This window comes from Glycine max, chromosome 8 (genome assembly GCF_000004515.6).
Source record: "Glycine max cultivar Williams 82 chromosome 8, Glycine_max_v4.0, whole genome shotgun sequence".
NCBI classification, from domain to species: Eukaryota; Viridiplantae; Streptophyta; class Magnoliopsida; order Fabales; family Fabaceae; genus Glycine; species Glycine max.
Genome location: NC_038244.2, coordinates 13,787,630 through 13,799,905, shown reverse-complemented (window position 1 = coordinate 13,799,905; position 12,276 = coordinate 13,787,630). Strand labels below are relative to the sequence as shown.

The window sequence follows — 12,276 nt, the reverse complement described above, 5'->3', positions numbered from 1 at the left end:
TTGTTCCTTACCTTTTCAAATAAATTTTTTGAAAAATTAAAATACTAATAGTGATATTGTTGGACTAACAAAATGATCATTTTCGGTAATCTTAAAAACTTAAGAAATCTAAGATGAAACTTTTAAAAAGTAAATGACCAAAATAGGTGTTACTAAAAAGATAAAGGACCAAAAATGATATTTTAGTGCATATTTTTCTGTTGGACAGTTTTAAATTAATAAGAGAAAATTTATTTTGAATTTCAACTAATTCACTTTTAATGTATTTTTTTAATATATAATTCACTAAGAGTATGTTTGGATAGAGAATTTTAACTGAAGAAAGTAATTTATAAGAGAATTTGAATTTATGTAATTTAGAATTCATTGTTTGGATATTTTTTGTAAAGAATTTACAACTAAAAATCTGGAATTTCAATTTCCTTCTAAAAGGTGAGAAATTGAAATTCTCTTCTTACCGTCTTCTTCAAGAAACACCGTTTGAGATTGTGAAACATCGATCGGGCCTGAGAACATAGAGGAACACGTATAACTAGCACACCAATCATATCTTTTCTTTTTTTTTATTCATTTTTTTCACCCTCGTAATTTTAATTTTTTTTATCCAAACACAAAATTTAAAAAATAAAAGAATTTCAATTGAAGTATTTGAAATTCTTAGAATTTAAAATTTCTCATAATTTTAAATTCCTCCATCCAAACACACTCTAAGAGAATTTCATGTGTCGGCCAAAAGTTGAGCTAAAACACAAAACAAGCGCTAAATTGACTTTGCATCTATGAAACATCTATCGCTACAAAGATTGAAGCTAAGCATTCAATGTCCAAATTCCCCCAATGATATGTGACGTCAACCAAAAATGAATAGCAAATTGGTAGCTAAACAAACAAAAAAAATAGTCAATTCTACGTTTAGCGTGTAAGTGGTGGAAGTTAAATAAGTGCAACTTGTATCGACCAAGGACAATGTTATATGTGCCACCAATCAAATCCCCCCAACTCAAATCTCCCACCCCAACTTGAATCTATACCCTTGTTGACCAACCTGAACAGTTGCTTTTGAAAGTAAAAGGTATAAGAGTAAACAACTTAGTCGTGTTCGGAAAAAAAAATTGTTGAAAAACAAACTTTCACAACCACTACAAGGATAAATTATCATACTCCACATGCCTAATGTTCCTCATCAAATGTTTCATCTATGGGGTATGGTAGCATGGCAGCATGGCGTATCTCTTTTTGGCCAAATATGATCTGATCACCCCTCATGATATGTACTAAATGTGCCATTAGGTTGACATTGATATAATCACATACCTAAGTTCTCGGGGGTATGAAGTAACATTTTGATATGCCATAATGCCTTAATCCATGAATATCAGAGGGGGTGCAAGTAGCTAAAGGATAAAAGGCCCTCACTTTGACCTAGGACATATAGGTTAAGCATTACACTTCTCTTGAGTGTTATGGATTAGGTCGCCTTCATTGCAAGGAAACATTTTATAGAACACTTTGGCACCCACTATAGGGCTCGATTAAATCCTTTTTTATGACCTTGTTTGCTTTATACTTTAACTTTAGCAATGGCAAACCAATGGAGGAGATCCAATCACGACGACAACAAGTGAGATCCAATCGCAATGATGATGAGTGAGATCCAATCACAACAACAATGGAGGAGATCAAATCACAGAGGCAATGGAGGAGATTCAGTCATGTTAATGCGTGATATCCAATCACAACAAGGATGGAGGAGATCCAATCACGTCGACGACAGAGGAGATCCACTCATGAAGATGATGGGTGAGATCCAATCACGATGACGATGGAGGAGATCGAATCACGACAACTGTGGAGGAGATCTAATCACATTGACAACAGAGGAGATCCAATCACTACAGTGATGGGTGAGATTCAGTCACATCGACAACGAAGGAGATCCAACCACAACGATGATGGTCGAGATCCATAGCTTAAAAAGTTATACCATTGGGAGTTGCACATGTTAGGAAAATAATAATAATAATAATTGTGTGTACTCATTTAGACTCGCGAGTAAGTCTGTTCATACTCCACATAAACCAATGGCACAACTAACCTACTTTGTCAATTGAGAAGACTCGATTAGGGTTCTTCTTTTTCACTGTCCCACACCTTTTCCTCCGCAATCCTTCTTGGTTTCCTTCTCTCTAAACTTTTGTGATCCTTTCTGTTTTAGCGGTGTTAACTTATTGCATTTAGGGTTTTAGATGTCTTTCTTTATCTTTGTTTTGTTTTGTATGGTTGGGCCTAATCTGTTTGAGCCCTACAACTTGTTTTTTTATTTTATTTTAATATTTTTTTATTTAACCACCATAATTAGGATATTTGACTGCCGATGGGACCCTGAAGTATCCCCATAAACTTCGACTCTTTAGGCCGATTATTAGATTAATTATCGGTCTACAACTTAATCACACTTTAAGCTATTCACTCCTCTCCAAGAGTATATTGTGCGGGGATGAAACTCGATCCTCCACCACAAACTTAGAGTGTGTTGCCTATTGAGCTACACACATTTGGCTCTATATTCATTAGTCTTTGTAGCATTTAGTTTTTCATGTACCACACCAATAATAACAATAACCAAATGCGAGGAAAGTCTACCAGTGTAAATGGGTTGAGTATGTAATAGAAGATAAGGGAATTGTTATTCCTACTTCAAGTGTTGTTATTCATACCAGTTAATTTTTCAAAATCTGACAAAAGGACACTAGATAAGTAATCGCACTTATGTTATTTTTTTAATTACACAAACATTGGAAACAGATATGAGCTACATCAACTCTAATGGCATTACTAATACAATGAGGAAGAACCTCAAAAACTTGAAAATGGACTAAAGCCATAGCAGCTTGCTTGGCCAAAGCATTCGCAAATTGATTTGTCTCACGAAGAATGTGATTTCAAGTGATATTCCTTGGATAAGAATGAACTGCATTAATTTCTTGAACAAAATTATAATACGGGTGAAGCATGCAACAACCCCAAATCTACTTACTTTTTTATAATTTGGTTATTTTAAAATGTTTTATAAATTACAATAATTATAAATAAGGCATTTATGAATAATAATAATTAAAAGATGGGTTTTAAATAATAATGTATAATAATAATTTATGGTTTGAGAGTGATGAGAGTGGCTAGTTAGGTTTTTGCTTTGCGTGCAGAAGGTGAGCCAGTGGGTCTTGGGTTTGGAAAGAATTTTGGGCTTTGAATGGGCTGAGAATGTATAAGATAAGAGAGTTGCTATTACTACTTCAAATTTTGCTATTCCCACCTGTTAATTTTTTAGAAGCAGGCACAAAAGGACACTTTGCTCTCCTTCTATTTCTGTTTTGATACTTAACACGGCCAAATCGCGACGTCTATATTATTAAATTGTGTAATATATATATATATATATATATATATATATATATATATATATATATATATATATATATATATATATTATTTTTATGCTAAAATAATTTTTTTAGTATAGATAAATGGATAGAATGTCATTAAACATATATAAAATAAAATTAGGATTATTTTGAGTTTGCTATCTAAATTTTTTATTTTATTACTTTTTCTTTATTTTAGTATATGTTGTCAACTAGGTTCGTTAAGTGATGATGTTATATTCTATTAGTATGTGACATCATTTTTTTATTTTGCTACCTGAAAATTTTATAATGTTTTGGATTAACTAAGTTTTTAGTTTCTGATTTTTTTTTTTAATTTTGGATTTTGGTCCTCCAGCAAATATTTGACTGGTCAAGGCCTTTTATTTTTTCTTTTGTTAACACTTTTGGTTCTTATCATTAGGTTTTATCATTAAATTATAATGTGACATTAATTTTATATTACATTTTGAAGCGGTTTATTTTGTAGTATTTTTAAACACCCAAAATTGCTTTATAAGTGTTTTTAAACAAATATTAAAAAATTGTGGCGGTTATACGATTGATAATCGCCAGAAATTGTTTCTACAATCTTCAAAGTCAATATTAGTTCCAAAAAGAAAACGTGAGAAGGAACCAAAATTCCAAAAACGTGTTTTACATCCACTGATTTTGAATAAAAGCCATTGAAGAACACAAATTTTCTTTCACTAATTTGAGAGAATTTTAAGAAAAATGATTTTGGGGTTGTCCACAAAAACGTGTTTTATTTCTTCCTTGGTTTCTACTCCATTCGTAAACAATTTGTAAAATTGATTAAGGACCTCTGTAGATCAATCAATTTCAAGCAGAACCCAAGCTAGAACATGAATTTTCATTCATAAATGATAGAGAATTTGTAGAAACATCAGGAAAAATGTTTGCCAAATGTGATTCTCCTCTACGCCTTCTTCCTCGATTTCTCTTTGATTTTTGAATGAAATATAAAATTGATTGAGAGATTTTATTCTCCTTCTTTAGACGAATCAAGCACATCATTTCTCGTTAATTTTGGTTGATTGCTTTGGAAGAACAAACGTATCTTGTAGTGGGTCAAACACAACCCATTTTCTGATGGACAAAGGAAAATCACATTAAATAATTAAAAAATGACACATGACAAAATACAAAAGTTGTGATATTTAATGGCACACATTAGCTATAAGACTAAAAATTATGACGGAGATTTGATTAGTCAAACTAAAATTTTAAGGAGTAAAAATAAAAATTTTAAAAAAGTTAAGAAATCAAAAACTTAATTAACTTTATTTTTTTCCATTTTACTTTGACGTAGAAAGAAAGGAAAAAAAAAACAAATTCCTATCCTCTGTCTTTCAACCCAATCCATATAGAAAGTCCGAATTAATATGTTTGGCAACGTACGCGTGCAACTTTGAAATGAGCAAGGATAATAAATTCATGACACATTGCTTAGAAACTTCAAACTAATTGAGACACCGTCTTTTCTTAGCTTTCTCCCTTTGATTTGATCCAACGCGTTTGTCCCACACGTTCTTGCCTATATAGACACATATTTGCATCCACAGTTTCTCATCATCATCACTTCTTCAGCAGAAAAGAGAACAACTTCATATCATCACCATGAATCACTCTAGCAACAATCAGCAAGAAACCCCTTGTGAGTTCTTCTTCTTAATTACAAACCTTATGCAAATGCTTCTATCTCCAAATGAAGATGAATTGGCTATGTTTGCATGCCCAATAATAAATAATGTTCTGTGTTTTTTTTTCTTTTTAAATATACGTTCAAATTGGTTTTTGAAAAAATCAGAAAATAAAACTATACACTAGTTTTACAATTTCATTTTATCATAAATTATTATTTATGATAAATTTATCGACTTATATAAAATTATTTCAAAACTCATACAAATCGTGATTTACGATTGAATGATAATGTTAGCGCATTATGTTAAATTCTTGATTTTTACTTAAGCTGAATATTTTTGTCTCCAAAATCAATAAAGATTATTAATTTTTTCTTAACCAAGATTAACGTGACATGATATTATATGATGGTGCAGTATCATATCTACCAGAAGGCCAGGCCAATTCTTCAGCTCCATATGTCACTGCCCCACCACCTATGGGTTATCCTTCTAAGAATGGTTCTATAGAACAAAGGGTTCCAGAGGAAACCACAAGCAGGGGTGATGGCTTCTGGAAGGGATGGTAAGTTCATATATAGCCAAAATCACTAAACATATTAAATTCTATTTCTTTTTCATAACATTGAATTAATGTTTGTTTTGACTTTTTCTTTTTCTTGCAGTTGTGCTGCTTTATGTTGCTGCTGTGTCCTGGATTGTGTCTTCTAATTGAATCAAGATACAGATTTGTGTTTATTAGTATATACATTTTTTTTTCCTTTCTCTCATTTGGATTGTATTCTTTGTAGTGGTAGAAGAATAAGTATATATATATATGTGTGTGTGTATTTATCCATTTGATGGAAGCTGGAAGCTGTTCTTTTTTTTCTTCTCATCTTACTTTGAAATTTTCGTGATGTATTTGTTAATTGCTCATTATTATATTATAATTTTTAAAATTATTATATGGTTAGTATTTTTTTTCCAGTCTCATACACACCCTTGTCATGAATTAAATTAATAATACTTCAATGCCATAATATCCATTAATTCATTGAAGCAATTCTTGCACTTCCGCAGAAGATTAAAAAAATTGATCCCTTGAAACAGAACAACTTTATCATTGCGTAATGTATATGAGCAAGCAAATGAAGACATCAAATGTGGTTTAATTGTTATGGATTCTATTCTATCACGGCAAGTTAACACGCATTACGTAAGAAGAATGGAAAGCTGTATATAAGAGGAATTTTATATCTTCTTACGAATTTTCTTATCTTGAATATTTTAAAAACATTTAAATTTGCACTAAAACTCTAATTAAAATATTTTTTTGTCATATATTTTGAAACGTGAATAAAGAAATGTTAACGTGGAATAGTGGCTGAACACTATCTCTTTTGTAATAAATGCAAAATAGCTCCAGAAACTTTCTTAGGCCTTTGTGAGCAAATTACCATCTAAATAATTGCCTTTGATTTCGATCGGATATGTATTAAAAAATAATAATATATTTTTATAACATTATTTTTATTTCGTTGCATTACATCTATAATTTTATTTTACTTTACTAATTTTCTCTTCTGATAATATTCCTTATTTCATAGTCTTTTATACAAAATTTATCTATAAAAATAATTTCTCTATTATAAAAGGGCAATTCTATTACTTTATCCATTTTTTTAAGGTTCCACGGTTATAACTTGTGCAGTTGTAGCGCTGAAATGAAAATTTAACCCTTGTTTGGAAATCCATCCAATGTTACATGCATTTATAATTACCATCTAGTAACGGAAAAAGTATATATGTATAATTCTTGTGTGTATTCAAACACACATATGAAATATGAATGTTGTAAACTTTTCAGTACCATTTTTAATTTTTATGAATAAAAAAACACATACTAATAACATGTTTGTTAACTCCTTTCTTATCCTTTAGCATGGATCCAACAAAAGCTACAAAAGAATTTCTTTAAATAAAGTCTCAAAATTCAAATATTATCAATGAAAAAAATGTAATGGGAAGATGATACTCCATTAAAATAGTCAACCAAATTTATTGACACAAATTAGAAAAACAATTTGATTTATTGTTAGATACTTTATACAAATGTTAGATAAAAAACTTTATTTTAGTAAAAATATAAATATTTGGTTTATTGTTAGATAAAATTGATTTTGTCTCAAAGCTTCAATTGGACTAGAATGATAAAAAGTAATTTTTATGTTTGGTTGAAAATTTTATATTAAATTTTAAAGTAAACATGCTTCTAGAGCAATCTTTTTAATCTAAAATGCATTTTTATCATTTACATTTGTTTATCAAAATTGTTTTCTCACATAATACACGCTTTTTAATCCACTTCAGAACTCAAACTTTAGAACTGAATAAGTAAATAAATTCATAGATTCGTGGTGGTGAAATTGGCCAAAAGAACAGGAAGAAAGTAAGAAACATTGAATTCTTTCTTTAAAATGATAAAATAAAATGACTGAAATTACAATAATATCGCGAGACCCGTTTCCCATTTTCATTTCCCTATCTTTTGTTCGTAGATATCTCTTTTTGCCGCGACAAATGCTACCATCATCCACTGTCCTATCTCTCGCCGGAACCCGCGCCGGCGTTCCGGTGAGCTTTTCCGGCGAACTGGGTCACCTCGAAACCAAGTTTTCTTCAAGACCCAGAAAGGTTTTCAGCCGTTCGTGCATAAAGGGGATTCCCTTACAACAAAACACCATCAATGGTTTGAATTCGAAGAACAGAAACTCACTTTCGAGCTTCGCATTCGGTAAAAAAGCCGAAGACAGCTTTTTCTCGGTATAGTATAATATTATTCTTTGCAATTTCCTTTCTTTTATGTTGGTTAATTTAATGTACTTGCACAACAGCTAACCCATAGAGTTGGCGAAGTAGTGTAAGGCTCCACTGAGCGCAGAAGAACTCGTGTTTGATTCTCACCGTGTGCAAAATTTCCTTAGGCTAGTGGCACGCATTGTGAGCAGAATTAGTTTCTGACCCAATGAGTTAGGGGACATTCATAGATCGTGTTGGGAGTTGGGAGGAGAGTATCCATCTTTTTGTGCCTTTCGGCAAGGCTATTTTACATCAATATCATGCTAAAAAAAAAACTTTTTGTATCTATATTAAAAAAAGATCTTCTGGGTTCAGTTTAAATTGTGGGGTTCAAAGGAGGAAAAACTTAGATGCAAGTATTATCTTCTTTTCAAATTTGGAGTTTTTACCTTGGTAAATTATGTTGATTACCTAGTACCAACCTTTAATGCAAAACTTTATTATGGGAATAATAGGATGTAAAACTTTAATTTTGATTGGAGAACATCAAATGTATCTAAGGAACTGTAGCTAAGTTTTGTCCTCTTAGAAAAGTGAGGTACTGACAATTTAGAAGCATGCTTTTATAGAATGTTAACTTGTGCAATTTAGAAAACCTTGAGGAATCCCCCTTTGTCTGATATAGTTTTCTTTTTTGGTAAACTTTATATATATATATTAATAATTAATATTTATCTGGTATGTGTAGATACAGAATGAGACGACAGGTTTAAGGTTTTTTGCTTAGGTACATATCCACAGACAATGATAAGGTTTATAACTTATTACGAAAATAATTATAAAGGAGTGTAAGAGGATGTAAAATACTTACAACAATTGAGAATACAGGATTCAGTGTCTTTTATAGGACTGTTTTTCATATTTTATTTGTGTGCAGAACAAATTTATAATTGTGACGGTTCATGCTTGTATCAAATTTCAATTGGCTCCCCTTCTAAGTAAATTTAGATACTTCTGTAAATTCTGTCAAGTGAATTGTGATTGATGATCATCATTTGGGGTGCTTAAGTAACATAAATTGTATACTTTGCAGGATGTAAATGGAGACACCGATGAAATGTATGATGAATTAATTAATAATTATGGAAAAGTGGTATTTAGTAGAAAAGACAAAAAGCCTGCTAGCGCAGAGATTGATGATGATGCTGAAAGCCTGTCATGTAAGCTAAAAGAAGTTTTGTCAAAGATTTTGCTTCCACATTATTTACAATTTTGTTCTTTTCAACATTTTGGATTATATAAGGTTTCTTCTTTAAGAATAATCATGTCAGAATATCTGATGGATGATAAATTAAGGTTTTTATTGATATGTTTTTCAACTAATAAATGTAATTGTTATCATGTGTGTTTGCAAACAAATCATGCTATTTCACATGCCTCCATCTGAGTTTAGACGGCCACTCTCCACCATATTGTTGAGTAAGTAGCTGCTCTGTAAAAATATTATGTCATTATGTGAACACAGTTAATACATTGCACTGCTTGCAGTTTTTTTATCCCGTTAAAAACTAGGCAAAAACAAATATTGACCATTTGTAGCCAGGAATGAATTTTGATTGTATGTAAATGAGATTAGGTTGAACTCCCACCCTCCCTATACCTAACCCACAAAAGGGAGAGAGACAAGAGGCGAAGCACAGTCTTAAACTTACATCCTTGAATTTTCTAAGGTTTAAGTGGTTTAGGAATTAGGAGCATGTAATTTGGGATTCAACTGTGACCTATATGATCTTCAGAGACCAAAAGTGCAAGATAGATGGAAAAGGTTTAGATTGATTATTCATTCAGAGGAAATAGAAAAAATGTAAATTATGTAAACCTCACATGGAGGTTTCCTTTACCTGAGTACTGAACCTAGACCTCAATTAATGGCAAACATTAAAGATAGTGTGTAGTAGATAGAAAGATGCTATTATGTTCTGGCCATTGGTCCTTTTTGGAATCAGGCACTGTAACTGGTTGTTGCTTTCTTTTTTGAATTGCATTTTCATTTGAGAAATTTATTTTGAGTACATCTATAATAATTGTCAAAGAGAAATATATAAAACATTTGAATGATATGGTGGAAACTCTATTAAGGACGGACACTTTAAAAATAAGCTGTGCCCATGTCAGTTGTTAGAACATATTCAAGGAAACTTTACTGGGACAATTTAACTTTTGTCATTTATTTGTGTGATTTTGTTCGTGCTTCTCAATGGAAAATCCTCTCTGCTGAAGACCTACTTTGTAAATATGTCTTCTCAGTTGGGGTGCATTGATTTTTACTTTTCTGTTTAATTGCTCTGTACCATGGAATCCTTTTGAAAATATTAGGTTATTTTCCTCTGAAATCTGAATACTAACATACTATCTCTAGGTTTGCTCTTGTTATCATACTTTTGTGTGTTCAACAGTTAGAAAACTAGTTCAGTTACTTTTTGTTTATATGAATCTATTTTAGAGAGAGAAATATACTTTGCCTTAAGTATTATCTAAGTGTTAACTGTCATGTTTGTAGTTGCTGTGGAATTGGCCACGGTTGCAAGTGAGGTTAAGGCAGGAGATATAAAGGTCTTGTTTGTGAAGCCACTTGTTTACTGGACTCGATTTTTTATCATAGCTACAGCATTTTCTCGTCCCCAAATTGATGCTATCGGGTATGGCCTGTGTCATTGATCTTTTTATTTTTAGCAGGTAATGTTTGAGGATGTCTTTTTGCCGTGCTGAAAGCAGGATATATTCATGTGTTGATATTTTCATTTTAGGTCCAGAATTAGAGATCGAGCTGAGAAGAAATATGGAAAAATTCCAACCGGAGACACAAAACCCAACTCATGGACTCTGTTGGACTTCGGTAAGTGATTTTACACCGTAATAGCATAACCTGCCTACAGAAATTCTTTAATCACAATTTCACTCAACAATAAAGTTTTAGGTGCCATCACATTCCAACCGCCCTTCAAACAGGTGCTATGTGGTGCTGCCACTCAAGTTGACCCAGATGGGTACTTGCCCTTATTTTACACTATAGAACATGTTTCCAAGTTCTCAGTCACAGATTTCAACCTAGTTTCTTTTATGATGAAAAGAAGAAAACTTTTACAAAAGGAGGAACTGTATTTCCTAGAAGGATAAAATATCTACCTGAAGTACATCAATACAGTAAAGCCTTTTAATTGCCTGCCTTTTACCAAAGAAATCTCTTGAAGTTGGCCATTATACTTCTACAATATGTATCAAAGATACACCTGCAAAGACAAAACTAGTTAAAATTACATTGTACTCCAACAAAATGCATAGTCAGCATTCTAAATACAGCATACCTCAAGAAGATTTTACCCTCTTTGATCCCACTAAAACCGTTTTAACCAATCAACCAAAATTTGCTTCCAATTCCCAAAAAGCCTATATATATTAATGGAAACATGGCCTCACTAGTTCTGCATTTGGCTGTAATATCCAGAATGTATGGTTTGGTAACATTGTTAAGTACTGTCTGATCCTGGTTGGCCTTGTGAATGTTTCTTGATAACAGGTGATGTGGTTGTCCACATCTTCCTTCCCTCACAGAGAGCTTTCTACAATTTGGAAGAGTTTTATGGTAATGCCACACAAGTAGAGCTGCCTTTTGAAAATCAACCGCCACCATATCGCATTTGACGGAGCCTTTGGTTTGTCGGTAATGAAAAATTCAAGATGGTTTAGACATATGATGACTATCTTTGAGAAGGTCATTAATCACTGCCAGTCTTGGTTTGTTTACTTGAGTATATTGTAAACATTCGAATGTGCTTATTAGCCCAAGACTTTGAGCTTTCTTTTAGCTGGGATGAGAGTGGAGAATCACTCAATGGGAAGCGTGAAGGCACAATTTCGTCGCATTCAGAAATTGTTTTCTGAACTTGTACATTAGAGTGGTAATTCCTCTATAAAAAAAAACTGTTGCAAATGGGAGTAGAGACGATTGTAGTTGTCTGCCTTATATTTGATTTCAACTAGTTTAAAATTAGGTGGGGTTTGTGAAATCTTGTATTTTTTTTTTTCTTCTAACATTTCAAACGAGAAAGAGAACACAAGAAAGTTTATGATTTAGAGGAACTTTTTACTTTTTCTTTTGTTTTCTAATTTTAGTTTAGACTAAAAAGTCAACTATCAAGTATTTTTCCAAATTTTGCCAACGCCAAGAAATTGTAAAAATAATAGTCATCTAGGTTTGAAGGTTGATAAACAAGCAAGCTTAAAAGTTTGTGTACGTATGATGAATTTGGTTAAAATTTGATCGACTATTATTGATTGATATATGTTGATAACTGAATACGTTTGTAGGTAGTTCTTCGGAAGATAATATATTCGAGTTGTGT

General features: G+C 31.9%; 2 protein-coding genes across 2 annotated transcripts; both read left to right on the top strand.

Moving 5' to 3' along the window:
* The first annotated feature begins 4,864 nt into the window (after nt 1-4,864).
* Nucleotides 4,865-6,039, top strand: LOC100306237 (cysteine-rich and transmembrane domain-containing protein WIH2). The gene is made up of 3 exons (XM_003531461.5): nt 4,865-5,103; nt 5,510-5,657; nt 5,758-6,039. The coding sequence occupies exons 1-3, from the start codon at nt 5,067-5,069 to the stop codon at nt 5,801-5,803; spliced, it is 231 nt and encodes a 76-aa protein (XP_003531509.1). The 5' UTR covers nt 4,865-5,066; the 3' UTR covers nt 5,804-6,039.
* A 1,455-nt stretch (nt 6,040-7,494) lies between these two features.
* Nucleotides 7,495-12,007, top strand: LOC100806910 (protein Iojap, chloroplastic). The gene is made up of 5 exons (XM_003531455.5): nt 7,495-7,897; nt 8,967-9,093; nt 10,434-10,572; nt 10,681-10,769; nt 11,451-12,007. The coding sequence occupies exons 1-5, from the start codon at nt 7,565-7,567 to the stop codon at nt 11,573-11,575; spliced, it is 813 nt and encodes a 270-aa protein (XP_003531503.4). The 5' UTR covers nt 7,495-7,564; the 3' UTR covers nt 11,576-12,007.
* Nucleotides 12,008-12,276: the final 269 nt, after the last annotated feature.